Consider the following 16,471-nt stretch of genomic DNA (forward strand, 5'->3'; position numbering starts at 1 on the left):
ACGCTCGTTCACGTAGAACACACGCAACTAACATTTTTGTAAAAGACATTCGCTAAGTTGCGGCAGTTCATGTCACTATATCTGTTGATATATAATGCCTTATGTAGGCTTCTCAAATGCTGAAATCATTGAGAGCGTCGTAGTGTTCAAGTTTGCAATTCATAAGCAGTTTTTGACACTAAAATTTGGACTCAAAGCTCTTCCTAGTCCTGCCAAACCAACCAAAGACCATATAGCACGCATAAATCTTTGGTGATATTATCGATATTGCCTTGAATACCTCGACCAAGGAGCGACTCGTTATATGCTGTGGTGACTTTCATCATCTGCGATCCGCTGCTCCCGTTTCGTAAAGTATCGCTCTATCATTGGCAGGAAGATGCATAACCACACAATCATGACAACTACCCAAACAATGCCAAAAACATAGCCATGTGTTCTTCGAAATCGTGGTGCTTCTGACACGGGAAATACGTACTGCTGGGCGGGTGTCTCGACAGCACTGAAAATAAAGAGTAGAAGTTGTTAGTACACACTCGACATTCTGGAATGGTATATACTAACTATCCAATCGAAATCATAAGAGATGTTGTCAGAGCACGTAGTTGCTTATCACCATGGCAGCTTGAATTCAGCCAAGCGCTTATCAAGGCCGCAAGAGCACCATAAGCGCTACAGAGATAATATGCGGCCATCATGAACGCTTCGTTATTTGACCAAACCTCAAAGATGATGTAGGCAAATAATTGTACTGATCCCAGGGTCAAGATGACGATGGATCGACGCTGGGTAATGTCAGTGATGAAAGCGCTGGTTACCATCCAGACCAATTCCTGCTTTCCGTCAGCTATGAGGAACGTAAAGCTAGTGTCGAAATGGAGCAACGGAAAGGAAGTATGTGACTGACCACGCATCCTACGACAGTTGGGAGATTATTGATCTTCTCGACGCTGTACTTGTAGTGACCATCGACCTTGAGAGACTTGACATATAGGGTCATCCATCGCTGTAGATTCACACCGCAAGTCAATTCCATGAACCTGTGGAAAGTTAATTTGCTTTATTTTGCTGCATCTTCGATTTGCATACGCACCCCCAAGACAGGCAAAATGCATAGAGCTGCCAAGATGTTAATAATCGTTTCACTGCCGCAAGATTCCACGAAGCTTTGTCTGCATCACGCTTCTCTTCGGCCAGACGATGAATACACATCTGACGTTCTTCTTCAGTCATCCACCACGGTTTGGAAGACTTAGGCTCATCTAGAAAAGCAGATTATACCATCATCAGTAAAAATTGGAACATAATATTAAAGCGACGGGTTGAGTTCAGGAAACGTACTAGGGCAGCAGAAGAAACCAAAAACTGCGACGGGGATTCCAATAATGAAATCAAATATAAAAAGCCAGCGCCACGCAGCTAGACCTAAATGATTATCCATATTGCGGTAGCTATATAGATTCTTGTGTGAGCAAAACCAATATCATCATAGGTGAAGTTGAGAGCTACCTACAGTCCTGCTTGAATATAGCCCGATAGCATTTGTCCCCCAACCGAAGAAAACATGAACAAGGTGGAACGGCGGCTTATCTCGGAGGCACGATACCAACTTCCAATCTACAGCCGATGTTAGCTGACTGTCAGCTGGTAAGTACTTTCGAAGGAGTGAGTCTATACCAAATAGAAGGCACCTGGCATAGCGCCAGACTCGAAGAGCCCAGCAAAAAATCTAGCCGATAGAGCATTAGTTAATGCCCAATCACATCGTTAAGTAAGGCGCTTACCTGAGTATAAAAATTTGTCCTGGCAGACTCTGCCTTGTAGATGAACAGAACAAAGAAGGACCAGATCATAGTACACGCTGGCAGCCAGTATCGTGGATGGACTACCGTCATGGCTGTGGTGAAAAATGGACCACCAACAATAATGCCGATGTTGAAATAGGTGGTGAACCAATTCAATTCATTGCCGTCTAGTGTGAGACGCCTATGAGCGATCTTCTCATATCCAGGACATGCAAATGATCGAATGACTCACTGAGATTGAGGTCCACTTTCATCCCAGAAACATACGCATTTGTCACATTTGTTTGATCCTTTGAAGAAAACGTCAGTAACATGCGACCATTGTGCGCCAAGTAAACTGGATGCAAACCAGGTATTTCACGAAGAATGTCTATATTCGTTATAGGTTAGTAGTGACAAACGATATATCCAATGCAATGCGGCAATAACCCACCAAGCAGGTGAAGAGCAAGATGAAGAAGTCTAATTTGAAAATCAACCACTTCTCTTCCTTTGTAGTGCCAGGCTCGTGCCAATGGAACCAGCGTCTGTTGGGCTTTGGATTGGCTGTCTCATCGTGGGGAAAGGCCACTGTTGGCGAGACGTGTTTGTCGATGCTCATGGCCATTTTTGCAGACATCAACCTGGACAAGCTTGGGTAAAGCAAGGAGCATATGGGCAGGCATAGCCAGTCTTTATAGGAGATGTGAACCTTGTCGCCATGTGGTTATAACGAGCTGCGATGGGGACCTTGACAAAGAATTGCCGCCAAGTCTGAGAGAAAATTTCCATGACTTCTGTCTAGATCTTCTGTTGCGTTCTGCAGTCACCATACTCCGTACATGGTGGTAAATGCAGACAGAATATGAATGGTGCCATATTCTCTTACATAAACTCCAATTCAATCACAGTTGAAATTCAACTAGTGTTGTCGCCCAAGGTCCCCACCCCATAGACCATAATTACTAGCGGCGGCCGACATCTATCAGCGATTGATATGCATTCAAGGTTAGCTTGACTTTCGCCTCAAGTGCGTAAGACCAAGTACTGCGAAGAAATACAGAGCAAAAGCAGAATGGAGCATGCTCCTCGCGTGTGCCACGCATGCAAAGCGCGCAAAAAGAAGTGTGACAAAGCTTTGCCCCGTTGTGGATATTGTACGGCCAGAGACCTCATTTGTTCATATGACGCCTCGGACTCCTGTCCATGCGACGGTCATAACATAGAAAGACGGATTTCTCAGCATCAGGACATATCGGGGCAGACGACCTGGGATTCAAACTCGTTGTCGGACCTACGCTTACTGTCTGCAACGACACGGACCCTTGATCAAGTGCTGAATTTTCATGTCTGCCGTGTTCGTCGGCTTACGAGGCTGTCTGTTCGAGAAATCAATGAGCGATTCTTCCAGAGAGTCTATCGTTGGTTGCCTATATTATCGCCAACAATCTTCAATAATGCTCTTACTTCATACGAAGATGCTGCGCAGTTGTCGTCGCCACTGCCGCCGCCGCCTCCGCCCGCAGATTTCTCACTTCTGATATTAGCTCTATATCTGATCACATGGCGCCAATCGGATAGGGCTTCTGCAAATAAGCTATCTTTCTCCCCTGAAGCTTTGTACATGGCAGTCCGGACGCTGTTTGGGCAAGTTCAAGCCGCCATATGTGCGACCACGACGCTTGTCCAGGCGGGTCTCCTGATTGCAGCTTACGACTATGCTCTCGGCAGGCCACATTCCGCTTACATCTTGATGGGAACTTGCGAGAGAATGGCAAGGACACTGGGCCTTGATAAAGCGGGAACACACGATCAGGGTCTGAGTTTAGACATGAGCGATCCCAAGTCATGGGAAGAGCAAATGGTATGGTGGGCACTAGTGGTGTTGGAAAGGTTGGTACCTTCCCATCCATGAATAAGACAGCAAAGTAACAGGGGACTGATGTTTACGTCTAATGCAAGGCACGTATTGTGCGAGATCCCTGAACAAAATCAGACTCCGGCAGCGAGATACCCGAGCCACGAAGCTATTTTACCATGCCAACTTCATTCTTCGCAAGTGAATGATAATGACAAAGAGGAGCCAGTATTCAGTGACACCACCACGCTTAAGGCTTGCCATTCGCTGGATTTTACATGCTTCACGCGTTTGGCACATGTTTCTTACTTGCTAGATCAGATACTCTGTGTAATGAATCTCCCAGAACAAGAAAAACATATAACGATTACGGAGTTGATCAATTTGGATAGGAGGCTCCAACGTGTCTTGTTTATCTTGACGCAAGATTCTAGACACGAATGGAGTTTCTCTTGTAGTGCGATTGGAACCGCTGTCAGGTATGTGTTATTGTTATATTACTAACTTCACAAAGGGAATCGGTATTTCGAGCATGAGAAGAGGACAGGACCAATGTTGACCACTGGCATAACTTCATAGATCCCTCTTCATACTACACAATTACATCCTATCACAGTATCACGATAATAACGATTTGATGATCCAACAAAGCTCGCGCTCTGCGCTGACTACCGCAACGAAGATTATGGTAGATGTTGCACACGACCATTTACTAAGAGTAACTCCGGAAAATGTCGATGCGTTACCATTCTCATGTCTCTATAATCTCCGAAGTGCGATGGAAAATATCAGAAACCAGGAATACCTGATTGACACCTTCTTAGCTGCAGATATGGAGTCGCTGGTAGCATTGGATAATATGATCACTGAAAGATGGTCCGATTGAACATATACGGAGAACATGGAATCTATATATGGACACTCATGCGAAGTTATGTATTTATATTGCTCTTTCATTTCCTACCTCGCTCTCTGACTTCAGCTGTTAGCAGGCACCAGGATATAACAATGGCAGGAAGGGATGTTTGAGTTGAAACGCGTTTCGCTCCAGGGCTAGTTATGATAACCAAAATTGAAATCGCTGTCATATACTTAACTATAGAAGTCAGTATCTTGGAAATGATGCTCCATTCGTTCTCTTATTGTACTGTCTTTCTACACTCTTGCAGGTAATCGATGCAAAGAAGGAAAGCCACTGCAAGAGATAGGATATTAGCAATTCGTAACCCCTTGGATAAAAGTAGTACCGATAGTATGTAGATACTTTCATTAACTCTTGCAAATTTCGTCACACTTCGCATGTGGTGGGTGATGTTCTCATTAGGGCTAACGATGATTAGCCCTAGCCCCAAGACACGGGAAGACTGGCGAACGAGATCCTTCAACCAACATATTGGAGCAATGCGAAAAGAATAACTGTATTACGAAGACATGTTTATGAAATGTATCTAGTTATTTTCAGTCTGTATACGGACGTGGGACTGTTTGCTGATAATTAGTAGCGAACTAACATAGAGTATTAATGGAAATTGACACTTCCTGTATGTATGGCGATCTAGTCTATTTGTACCTATTTCCAATTGGACAGCTGATTGACTCATAAGCCAGCTACATCTGTGAAGTAGGGTTATGCATTATTTCAAACGTCCCTATTCAAAAACAACTTGAACAGCAATTACCGTCTAACTGGTGATTCATCAGTTTGTCGTATAATTATATCACAACTGCAATCTAAATGTAGCAACTTCGAACGGCCGCAAGGCAAATTTGACCTGGCCATCTGTGATTTCGTAAGACTCCTCATCGTCTTCTAACACATTACACTTTCGTACTTCTTTAACAGGTAGTTTCGTTTTAATGTTCCCTGTTGCCTGGCCTCCTAAGCTTTCGAAGATACGTAGGATGACGCTTTGGCCTTGTCTCTTCGCAAATTCACCACGCGAGACGTCTTCGTCATCCTCTCCTCTTTTGACGGCGTCGAGGATAATGGAAGTGTCACCAGTTACACTGACCTCATCCAAAGAGGAGGAACTGTCTATTTTCGAGTATATCTTCATTGGATTGTTGAAGTTGTATCCTGCGCGGATAGTTCTAGCGTCTAATTGGCCTTTGTGAGGGAAGATCGCGTAACGTATACGATGATGACCTGGGATCGAAGAATGTTAGTGCATTGAGCAGTGACTAATACAATACGAAAGAAGAATTACCCATATCAGCGTGAGCATCAGGGGCCTTTGGGGAGCGCAGAAGAGACAAACGCATCAACCGACCACATGTAGCGAACCCGTATTTGCTATCATTCAAAATGGAAACTCCATAGCCATTTTCAGACAGATCCGCCCACTTGTGACAGCACACCTCAAACTTGGCCATATCCCATTGAGTGTTGTAATGTGTTGGTCTGCGAGCAATACCATATTGAGTCTCGTACAAAGCCTCGGTGTTGACAATATTGACGTCGAATTCAACCTTAAGAAACTTCATGTTCTCGTGCCATTCAACCTCGGTATTAATCTCAATAGAGGAAAATTCTTGCTGACTGTCAAAAATGGCGCTGAGACTTATGGTTGATTTCAGCCAGCTCTTTTCGCTGATCTTGGTCTTAGTGACAAGGCTTGCTTTATATGGACTCTGCTCGCCGATTTCTGTCGTTTCGCCAGTCAACTCATTTCGAGATGTTAGGTGATACACCTCGACGTCCCAAGCCTGTCGATACAATGGCTTGTCATCGAAGACAACGAATTGATTGGCCTTGCCTCCTTTGGAGAGCACTTGGCGGCGATTCGCAGAGAGATCGATGAGTGATGTGATGACCCCGTTCTCGACTTCCAGCTCGTACTGATGGTTAGCCAGTTGGAAAACGCCTTTCCTGATCTCGGTGACAGTAACGCCTGGCTTGGCTGAAGGAGAAAGTTCCTGAACAGTAGCCACACCAGCGCCTTCTTTTACCAAAGCGTATTCTGAAGATGTCAGAGATACAAGTTCCGTGCGTGACCATGGCATTGTGTTAAGAGCAACAAGCTTGCCATTTGGGGATGAAATATCATGGGAAAGTCCCAATACAGCTATGGCATCATGCAATAACGTCTTTCCGCATTTGAATACCTCCGCATAGAGTGTATCGGTATCATCGTAACACATACTAATGCAACTACCAGGCAGACAGTCGTGGAACTGACACAACAAAATCTGCTCCCAAATATCATCAATCTCTTTCTTCGGATACTTATAGCCGGACCTGTTTCTAACGCTAGCCAAGGTAGCCAGAAACTCGACGTCATGAATCATGATCTCAGCTAGTCTGTTGTTCCTTTTGGTGTTTGCCTGTGTGGTGTAGGTCCCCCGATGTAATTCGAAATAGAGCTCTCCATACCAGGTCACGAATTCTGTGCCATTGGCCGCCTTTTTTTCCAAAGCTTCGAAGAACTGATCGACCGAATTACCAAGGTGTACTCGTGGGAAATTAGCTCCCCCGACCTTGTCCCCCAAACCCCGGAACCGACGCAGTGTTTCAATGTGTTGGAATGTCGGACCGCCACCACCATCACCTTTGCCGAATATGAGCAATGATGTCGGATCTTGATCAAGCGACTTGTGTTTTTCAATGCTGTCTACGATCTCCTGGAACTGCGCATCGGCATTGTAGGTTTCTGACGGCGGCATATGACACAGTACCTGGCTTCCGTCAAGGGCAACCCAGTTAAATGTTGTGTGAGGGAAGTCATTTATATTGTTCCAGCTAAGCTTCTGAGTCACGAATCGACTCATTCCCGCCAGCCGAGAGAGCTGAGGGAGCTGACTGGTATAGCCGAATGTATCAGGAAGCCAGAATGTTTCAGAGCGCTTACCAAATTCGCTTTCGAAGAAGCGCTGCCCATAGAGGAACTGACGGATTAGGGATTCGCCACTAGGCATGTTGGTGTCGTGCTCAACCCAGCTACCACCAATAGGCTGGAATGAGCCTTGCTTTACCTTTTCCAGAACTCTTGCATATACGGAAGGATAGTCCTGCTTCAGCCACTTGAATTGCTGGGCAGAGGAGGCAGTAAAACGATGCTCGGGATACCGATCAATAAGGTCACATTGATTCGACCAGGATCGTGCCACCTTTCTCCTCGTTTCTTCCCACGGCCATAACCAGCACGTGTCAATATGGCAGTGGCCAATTGCGTACACAATCGGATTCGTGTCTGATTTGTACACATCTGCTGTGTCAATATTGTCACCGAGGAACGTGCGAGCTACCTTCCTGGCTTCTGAAATGGAATCCAGGCTTCCACTACCGGCAGTGAAAATTTCTATAATTTTGTTGGCAGCCTGGAGCGCCTCATGTGCTTCGTATGACTTCTGAGGCAATTGTCGTGCAGCGTCTTAATTTGTATGCGTTAGAAACATGCATCAGTCATTATTATAAAGGTGGAATTTAGTTACGTACCACTGATAATTGAGTAGTCAAAGTACAAGGCACGAGCTTCCTTGTTAATAGCTACAATCTCAGCGGTGTCAAGCTTGAAGTAACGGTTCGGGTCAGGGGGTTGATTTCTTGCGCTTTTCCCCAGGCCAAACATGCCGTTGCATGCCATTTCCAAGTAGAACACGTGCATTTGGCCGTCCTTGAAGCTGGATGGAATAATCCATTCTACACGCTCTCCTTCACCGCTAAGCGCTTGCACTGGATGCCCATTTTCTAGGTAAATAAAGCCTTCATTACTCGCGTCCCAATGCAACTCGAGCAGGTCTGACTTATTTTGCAGCTCCGGCGGAATCTGCAGCTCGACCTTGAACCAGTGCGTAGACCAGCCCGGCCCAAAAGACTCGCCCACTTTTGTTGGCCTGAATTGCTGTTTTACGGCATACTGGAAGGTTGGACGTGATAGATCGGGGACAGACCAGACTGATAGCTTCAACGCTGGTTCTCCCACGCGCGCATGGTACAGAGCTCTAGGATAGACTTTCATATCAGCTAAGAAGATACGGGACCTGGTAACAACAAGGATAAGACTTACGAGAGCAAATTCTGTGATTCATATTGAAATTCCTCAACAAACGTCACTAGCCGATCTCTGTAAATGTTATGGATCTGTTTTCCCACCGGTCGTTCGGAGAACCTGGGATAGTTGCTTGGATTAGTCATTTTGTGTCGTCTTTCTGCTAGAAATGATGAAGAAAAAAAAATAATAACAAATAATGGGAAGCTATCCCTCGGATATGAAGAGAAATGAATCCCATTTATACAAGTCCGAAGTCCTTGGAAGGCTGGATTTCAAGCTAAGCAGCTTGGGCGCGAGAAGCGCGATCCACAATAATACCTCAAGATAAAAGGATCTCTCACGTAGAGTTTCTCTTCTCCCTCGTCTTTGTTATTTCTGCTTGCATGCCTCGACCCATAAGCCTCTTAACGAATAACATAGGGAAGAAGCTACCTAGGCACATGTACGCGTCCACTGTTATCCAAGCTGGAACGCCGGGCCAAACTCAAAACCAATCGGCAAATGGTAATATACTGAAGTCGAAAGGAGAAACATTGTATCGGCTATTGGGAGAGCACTAGTATCTTTTGAAAGCAGGAAAAGCGCCGTCTGGGGGAGGAAGGAGAGGGGGGATTGGTGAGCTTAGGGTTAGTTTGTCTCCGCACGCAGCCTCGTGGCTTTTGGAGACTCCACGGGGTATGTACGAATAATGGAGAAGTGGAACCTGTCTTAAGCACTAGCATCTAGTAAGTTTGTTCGCTGAAGGGTTATATCCCCAGAGTTTCAATGTTATTGGTTCACTCATTACGTGGTGTCAAGGCTTGAATGGGGGATGATTGCACTACCGGCGAGAAAGCCGGTAAAGCAAAAATGGGTATTCTCGGTGATTTCTATTGTTGCGTTGCTACTATCCCTCCTGGTGGCATTTATGAGAAATTCATATGAGTATCGAAGTGAATAATTAGGAAAAGTGACAATTGGATCAATTACCAGTAGTTACGAGGAATCGATTGCAGATCCATACACTTACTACCATGAGATCGATGTAAAGTCCCTTACAGCACCTGATATTGTGTTCATGCCTCTGAAAATATCCCCTGGTTGGCTCTTGCAATAATCTCAACATCTGTAACGTATCCCTTAAACTCACGGAAATTTACCTTCTTCTCAAAGCTGCAAATATCGTAAAGGAAATGTCATGTCAGCTGGAGATCGGTCATAAAACATGATGCTAGAAAGTAGTCTTACAGTTCATCAATTTCGGCTGGTGTGCGAAGTGACACCTCTGGCAGAATAAACCAGGCAATAACCACGGAAACGAAACCAGTGCCCGCGAAGCTGTCAGCAAAAATATTACGATTAGTATTTTCTCTGGGGAATTTTGTTTGAAGCAAGAAGAAGCGAGAAAGATCAAAAATCTAAACGACTTACAAGAAACCAGTTTTGACACCCCAATTGGCCGTTCCGTCAAGCATCAATGGCGTACAGAAGCTGAACATGATAGCGATCAAATTAGATGCTGCAAGAGACCAGCCTGCAGTGCGTGCCCTAAGTGGCTGGCTGGGGATCTCTGCTGCATAGGCATAACCGATAGCTGAAGCACCGGTTGTCGAAAATGTGGCCAGGCAGGCAAAGAAAATCTGGGTATCAAATTTAGTACATCGCAGAGAGAAGCGCAGAAGATTAGCAAAGTCTTACGAGAAGAGAACCGAGACTCTTTGTCTTATAATCAAAGCACCCGATAATGCCGAGACAGAGAACAGACACCACTGTAACTGCATACGGATATATGGTTAGTGGGCGACGACCAAGCTTATCAGTGAGTGTCGCTGTCAGGAGCATGGCGATGATTTGCATGCAGGAGAGAATGACAGACACAAGGAATGGGTTGTTGCTGCCAGCATATTGGACTACACGATAAGTCAGAAATACCCTCTTAAGAAACTATTAGAAGCCACCTTACAGAAGTAGGTCGCATAAGTATTGAATATCGTCAACCCAACAAACTGCTGTGTCATTTTTGGCCACGCAGCAATAACAAAACGTATGCCGTTTCTGCCACGGAAAATCGCCCACATTCCTTCCTGCGAATTTTGCTTCGCAGTACGGCGCTCTTCCTCGATGGTCGCTTCCATCACTTCCTATAATTTTTATGATTGTAAGTAAAAGGACGGCCAATGTGGCTTTGTAATCAAAAGCTGAAGAATTTAAAGACTCACAATTTTCTCTTGTACATTGTATCCTGGGATCTTGCCGAAGTATTTCTGTAGAACTTTGATTGCCTCGTCCTTTTTACCCTTGCTCACTAGCCACCATGGCGATTCGGGAATAAAGAGGAAAATGATGACTGACATGCCAACCATAGCCCACTAAGGCATATTAGCATTCGTAAACGTTAGAAGGGTTTGTTCACGAAATACCTGAGTGTAAATCGCATCTCTGAAGTTATACGGACTCCAGGCATTCAGTCTATTCAGGGCAACGGAGGCAAACAGCTGACCCAAAACGTACCAACTAGAATAATTTTGATAATTTTGCAATAAGTTAGAGTTCACCGGAAAAAAAGATTGCATGCACCTACAATGTGTATGCATTAATAAGGAATCCCCTCAATTGGGTTGGCGCAATCTCTGAGATGTAGAAAGGTAAAGTAGCTTGCATCATGCCAATACCCAGTCCGGCGAGAAGCTTTGCAACCAGCCAGTGACCTGGAGTAGTAGCAAATGATTCGGTGAATACGCTCTGATACAAGCACAATTGATGTCAGTTCATCTCCCAATCTAGTACTCTAAAACGGCCAATAAAGTCAGGTAACTAACCCCGATAAGAAAGATGACAAAGACGTAAAAAGCTGTTTTACGACCAAACTTTTCGGTCGCAAATTGAAGGAACTGGCAGTGATAACATTATCAGTTATTATGTTGGTTGGTATGAATCAAAGCCGGTAGAGAGAGAGAGGGAGAGAGAGTACATACAATTTGACCAATCGTTTGACCAGCGGACTGGATTCCTCCCCATGCTGAGACGTAATCGCCGTTGATGATTGTTGTTCCAGCAGGAGCCATTTGCCGAATGAAGCCTTTGTTAGAGACAACACCACTGTTAAGATTTGCCTCTGAAGAGTTTTATTACACGGTCAGTAAAGAGAGTGCGAGTCAGAAAACTCTATCCTTGTTTGGAGAACATCTTACGATAGCCATCCAACGACGCACTAAATGCTGCAATCATGGCCAACATGGAGGCACGCTTGTATCGCCTTACACTCTGCCAAATACTGAGGTCGTCTTCCGCAGTACGCATGACAGGGGCGCTGCCTTTTAAGATGCCCGTCTCATTCGTTTCCTCGGGAGCCATGGCAACATGCTCAATGGTCTGTTCCTCGGTTTTTGCAGTCTCCATCATGTTAAATGAGTGTCGAGGATAAAATGCCTTCAATATGCTGGATTGAACAATATGCTTTTCCCCACGTGGGCAGTTGATGCAGTATTGATCAAGCAGGCAAGCAGAGCATATTTATAACAACGGGTATATAAGACATCCTATCACAAGATCACTTTATTTCACATAGTGCCTGGGCTTATTCTTAACCCGTCTAGTCTAGGACCGAAACATTGGACTGATACTCCTGACTCGGCACATTCTTGACCGAGTGAAACTCAAGGTCTATTTGGGGGAGCGACTAGCCAATCAGACACCGTCTCGAATCATGTTACTTAACAGAGGTCCTTCTTAGAATGGATTCAAGACAGAATTTTTAATCCTTGTCGGCTATGTATTGCTTCATACTCAACTCCAGTACAAGTTCCCTTGACGTCCACGTTTAAGGTAAGAAATTGTACCGTCCTACGTCTAGAAAGCTGTTGTACCCAATAAAAAAAAAGCATGCACACAGTAAGGAGTCTTCCCCATGGGGATTCCCCCGGCTTTCCAACATCTGGGGTGGAGCTTTTAAGTTCTGCTAGCATGGATTACGCGTGCACACTAGGTTTACCTCAATAGCCGATACAAGGTTTAATTTCACCTCTTATACGGCGTATGTGCTCGTACATGGAAATGGTATGAAGCGATGAATAAGATGCGTACTCAGATGTTTCGTACCAATATTTCAAGAGTATCCTTGGTGAATACACTAGTACATGCAAAGAGCTAGAAGCTTCTCCAAGTTCAATCTTCCACTTTCGCCTAATTGTAGTACACCTATACTGATATTCTCCGCACAAGAAGGAAACAAAAAGGTTGGATTATATTCTCCCTGTTTTCGCAGGTCTAGGACTGGGAAAGTTGGACACGAACTGTCTTCACCTCCGTGTAGTTTTCGAGGGCATATGATCCTAGCTCTCGACCCAGTCCCGACTCCTTAAAGCCACCAAATGGCATTTGGTAATGAAGGGTGTTGTAGTTGTTGACCCAAATAGTTCTGCCAGGTGTTAAATGTCAGCTCAATCGGAAAGACTTGTGTCACGGAGACAGAACCTACCCTGCTTTGATTGCCTTCGATACTCTGATGGCGGCATTGATATTGGTGGTATGAATACCTGCGGCAAGGCCTGTCACATATCAGTCAACAAGGTCAAAATACTCGAATAGAATCGGAGACCAGAATTTCTCACCATAGTTTGTTTCATTGGCCATAATAATGGCTTCCTTCTCATCGCGAAACTTCTGTACTGTACATACAGGTCCAAATATCTCCTCTTTGACAATTGCCATATTTTCGTTCACATCCGCAAAAATCGTGGGCTGAATGTAATATCCTTCGTTTCCATGCCGATCACCACCTGTAATGACTTTTGCCCCTGAGCGCTTTCCGTCTGTGATATATTCCATGATCCTGTCGTACTGCACCTGGGATACCTGAGGGCCTTGGAATGTTTCAGGATTAAAAGGGTTACCAACGTTATTCTGCTGGGCGCGCTTTTTGAACAGTGCGAGAAATTCATCATAAATAGACTCGTGGACAAGGATCCTAGAACCCGCACAGCAGCATTGCCCGTGATTGAAAAATATCCCCTGGTTAACCCATGTAACCGCATCTTCTAGATTTGCATCAGGAAGAACGATATTGGGTGATTTACCTCCAAGTTCGAGGGTCACCTTTTTCAAATTGCTATTAGCAGCGTCTCGCAAGATTTGGCGGCCTACTAGAGTTGACCCGGTAAATGCGACTTTATCAATATCCATATGAGTAGCAATTGCTGCTCCGGCTGTTCTTCCGAATCCTGAAATAATGTTGATTACTCCAGGAGGAAATCCAGCCTCTTTAATAAGAGTAGCTACATAAAGCGCTGATAGAGGCGTTTGCTCTGCGGTTTTGAGAACAACTGTGTTACCTGTAGCAACAGCAGGGCCAATTTTCCAAGCAAACATGAGCAGTGGAAAATTCCATGGGATAATTTGGCCACAGACACCCACGGGTTCATGCTGAGTATAGGTGAAGCTATTGCTGTCGGTATCGATAGTTTGGCCAAATATTTTGTCGGCCCAGCCACCGTAGTAGCGAAGACAACCAGCCGAAGAAGTTACGTCCCCTTTGGCCTCAGTCACACCCTTGCCATTGTCAAGCGCTTCAATTGCAGCCACCGTGTTGATGTCGCGTTCAAGTAAGTCTGCGAGGCGAAGAAGGAGATGACCGCGTTTAGAAGGTGTGGTGTGTTTCCACTCGCCTTCCAGCGCCTTGCGGGCGGCAGTCACAGCAAGGTCAACGTCTTTTGCGGTGCCTTCATGAACAGCTACTATGGGCTTTTCATTATGAGGGTTGATTGTCTCGAAGGTTTTACCATCAACACCCTTAACGAAATCGTTGTTGATAAACCTAGAATAGCTTGTTAGAAAGGGTAAATTTCTAAAAAGCACTTTTCCAGGTTGACATACAATCCAAGGGGTTGTTCATAGGTGACCAAGGGGGTCTCAATAGTTTGAAATAGGGCCATTATGTGTCTGGTAGATTCAATCTTGGAGGAGAGATGTATTGCTGGATCTGGATGGTATCTCACATGAGAAAGGAGCACTATTTATACAGACTTGTATAGCCTTGACACCGGACTCGATATGATGATCCCCGGAATATGAAGTGAGGGGAAGGGCCTTGTCCATCAAATGCCGGCGTTTTGCGTTTGGTATGCGGCTCCGCACTGCTTCTTTTCTTCCGCACAGTGCCATATTGCCTTTCGCTTTTAGTTCCCTCTAGATGAACTAATTGGCAGAAGAGGAAACATGTTTTACCCCGCAGACAAAAACCATAACCTTCTTCTCGTCGCAAAAAGTGGACGGGTAATCCTGGGAAATAGTGAATCTGGGGTAATTCTTGGCGCGACTGTACTTTAGCAATAATCTTACAAGTTAAAATTTTATTTCCATATGATGAGAATATCAGTATTTGCATACTGTGTCTGAATATCTTATTTAAAATATATATACTGGTGGTAATTTAGTGCTTGGCTGATCAACAAAGAGGGATACTCTCAGTGGCGAAGACTACTTGAATATCACGTAACTAGGATTTATTGATAGTTTGGAAGCTCATGAATTCTCGACATCAATTGACTTTAAATAAGCAATATTTACCATACATTCAGCCTCTCCGACGAACTTCACAATCAATCACGCTACAACCCCTGTCTTTTAATGCGTTATGAACTCACATATTACTCTGGGATCTCAAGAACGTAGCGACCGGCAATCTTTCCTTGTTCTGATAGATGTTAGTAATCGAATCACGCAAAAGGTAGCAAGTTCATACCCATAAGTTCGAAAATCTTAGGAAGATCTTTCAGGGGGGCTAACTTGAACGGAGCTTTGATCAAGCCTCGAGCAAAAAAGTCCAGAGCTTCCACGCCGTCCTGTCGGTTTCCAACATAACTGCCCTTAATACTGATCATACGGATTACGGTGTTTAGAACTGGGGCCTTGAGGAATGCGTCTGGAGGCAATCCAATGGCAATAATTGTTCCACGCGAGCGAACATATTCGGTGGCCTGTTGAAAAGGCTTTTCCGAAACTGCCAATAGAATGACTGCATGAGCACCAAGGCCATCAGGAGTCGCCGCTTTCACGTCGGCCACCAGATCCTTGGATTTTGTGAAGTCGACAAAGGTCTATTTTCAATTAGCGTCCGTGGTGACTCTTGCGAAGATGTTTATATATTGGTCGGCGTTTATATTCATACCTCAGTTCCAAGCTGTTCACACATAGCTTTCTTCTCATCGCCTCCGTCTACAGCTACTACTCTTATTCCCATTGCCTTCGCATATTGCTGAGCAAGGGAGCCCAAGCCGCCACCTGCTCCGACAATGGCCACTGTTTGACCAGGGCGAACTCCAGACTCTTTCAAACCCTTATAGACAGTAATACCGGCGCATAGAACTGGTGCAGCAGCATCAAGAGGAACATCCTTAGGAATCTTTGAGGCATGAGAAGCCTTGCCAACCGCATATTGCTGGAAAGTGCCGTCCACAGTATACCCAGAGAGTTGTGCACGGGCACACAAGGGATCATCAGATTGCCTGCAGAATTCACATTCAGAGCATGACCCATTGAGCCACTTAATACCAGCATGGTCGCCAATATCAAATTCATGCACCAGGGAGCCTTTAGCCACAACCACTCCAGCGCCTTCATGCCCACCGACAAGGGGCATCTTGAGTGGAATGGGCCAGTGGCCCATAAAGGCGTGTAAGTCAGTGTGACAAACGCCAGAATAGCGCATCTTCACCAGAATCTGGTCAGGCTCTGGCTTGGGAACAGGAATCTGTTTGTATACCAGCGGACCCCCGACCTTTTCGGCCACTTGTGCCCATTGCAATTCAGGAATAGACATATTGAGGATATAAAAAGAATAGAAAATTATCGGTTACTTGGGT

At 45.1% G+C, this 16,471-nt stretch overlaps 5 protein-coding genes across 5 annotated transcripts; all 5 read right to left on the bottom strand.

Annotated features, from left to right (window-relative positions):
* Positions 1-300: 300 nt before the first annotated feature.
* On the bottom strand, positions 301-2,412 carry UA08_03349 (hypothetical protein; the record flags this gene model as incomplete). Its single annotated transcript, XM_020265639.1, has 10 exons — positions 301-502; positions 565-833; positions 908-1,040; positions 1,094-1,262; positions 1,342-1,451; positions 1,514-1,617; positions 1,785-1,972; positions 2,038-2,095; positions 2,155-2,175; positions 2,239-2,412. 10 exons carry the CDS (start codon positions 2,410-2,412, stop codon positions 301-303), a joined length of 1,428 nt encoding a protein of 475 aa, XP_020121395.1.
* A 2,948-nt stretch (positions 2,413-5,360) lies between these two features.
* UA08_03350 (hypothetical protein) lies at positions 5,361-8,776 on the bottom strand (the record flags this gene model as incomplete). Its single annotated transcript, XM_020265640.1, has 4 exons — positions 5,361-5,788; positions 5,850-8,012; positions 8,078-8,583; positions 8,649-8,776. 4 exons carry the CDS (start codon positions 8,774-8,776, stop codon positions 5,361-5,363), a joined length of 3,225 nt encoding a protein of 1,074 aa, XP_020121394.1.
* Positions 8,777-9,688: 912 nt separating this feature from the next.
* Positions 9,689-12,014, bottom strand: UA08_03351 (hypothetical protein; the record flags this gene model as incomplete). Its single annotated transcript, XM_020265641.1, has 11 exons — positions 9,689-9,785; positions 9,861-9,950; positions 10,044-10,252; positions 10,311-10,522; positions 10,576-10,753; positions 10,832-10,981; positions 11,033-11,126; positions 11,194-11,354; positions 11,432-11,503; positions 11,588-11,727; positions 11,804-12,014. 11 exons carry the CDS (start codon positions 12,012-12,014, stop codon positions 9,689-9,691), a joined length of 1,614 nt encoding a protein of 537 aa, XP_020121346.1.
* An 864-nt stretch (positions 12,015-12,878) lies between these two features.
* Positions 12,879-14,542, bottom strand: UA08_03352 (Aldehyde dehydrogenase; the record flags this gene model as incomplete). The annotated part of the gene is made up of 4 exons (XM_020265642.1): positions 12,879-13,029; positions 13,090-13,159; positions 13,223-14,424; positions 14,484-14,542. The coding sequence occupies 4 exons, from the start codon at positions 14,540-14,542 to the stop codon at positions 12,879-12,881; spliced, it is 1,482 nt and encodes a 493-aa protein (XP_020121345.1).
* Positions 14,543-15,256: 714 nt separating this feature from the next.
* Positions 15,257-16,428, bottom strand: UA08_03353 (Alcohol dehydrogenase 1; the record flags this gene model as incomplete). Its single annotated transcript, XM_020265644.1, has 3 exons — positions 15,257-15,303; positions 15,352-15,706; positions 15,778-16,428. 3 exons carry the CDS (start codon positions 16,426-16,428, stop codon positions 15,257-15,259), a joined length of 1,053 nt encoding a protein of 350 aa, XP_020121399.1.
* Positions 16,429-16,471: the final 43 nt, after the last annotated feature.

This window comes from Talaromyces atroroseus (genome assembly GCF_001907595.1).
Source record: "Talaromyces atroroseus strain IBT 11181 chromosome Unknown scaffold_3, whole genome shotgun sequence".
NCBI lineage: Eukaryota > Fungi > Ascomycota > Eurotiomycetes > Eurotiales > Trichocomaceae > Talaromyces > Talaromyces atroroseus.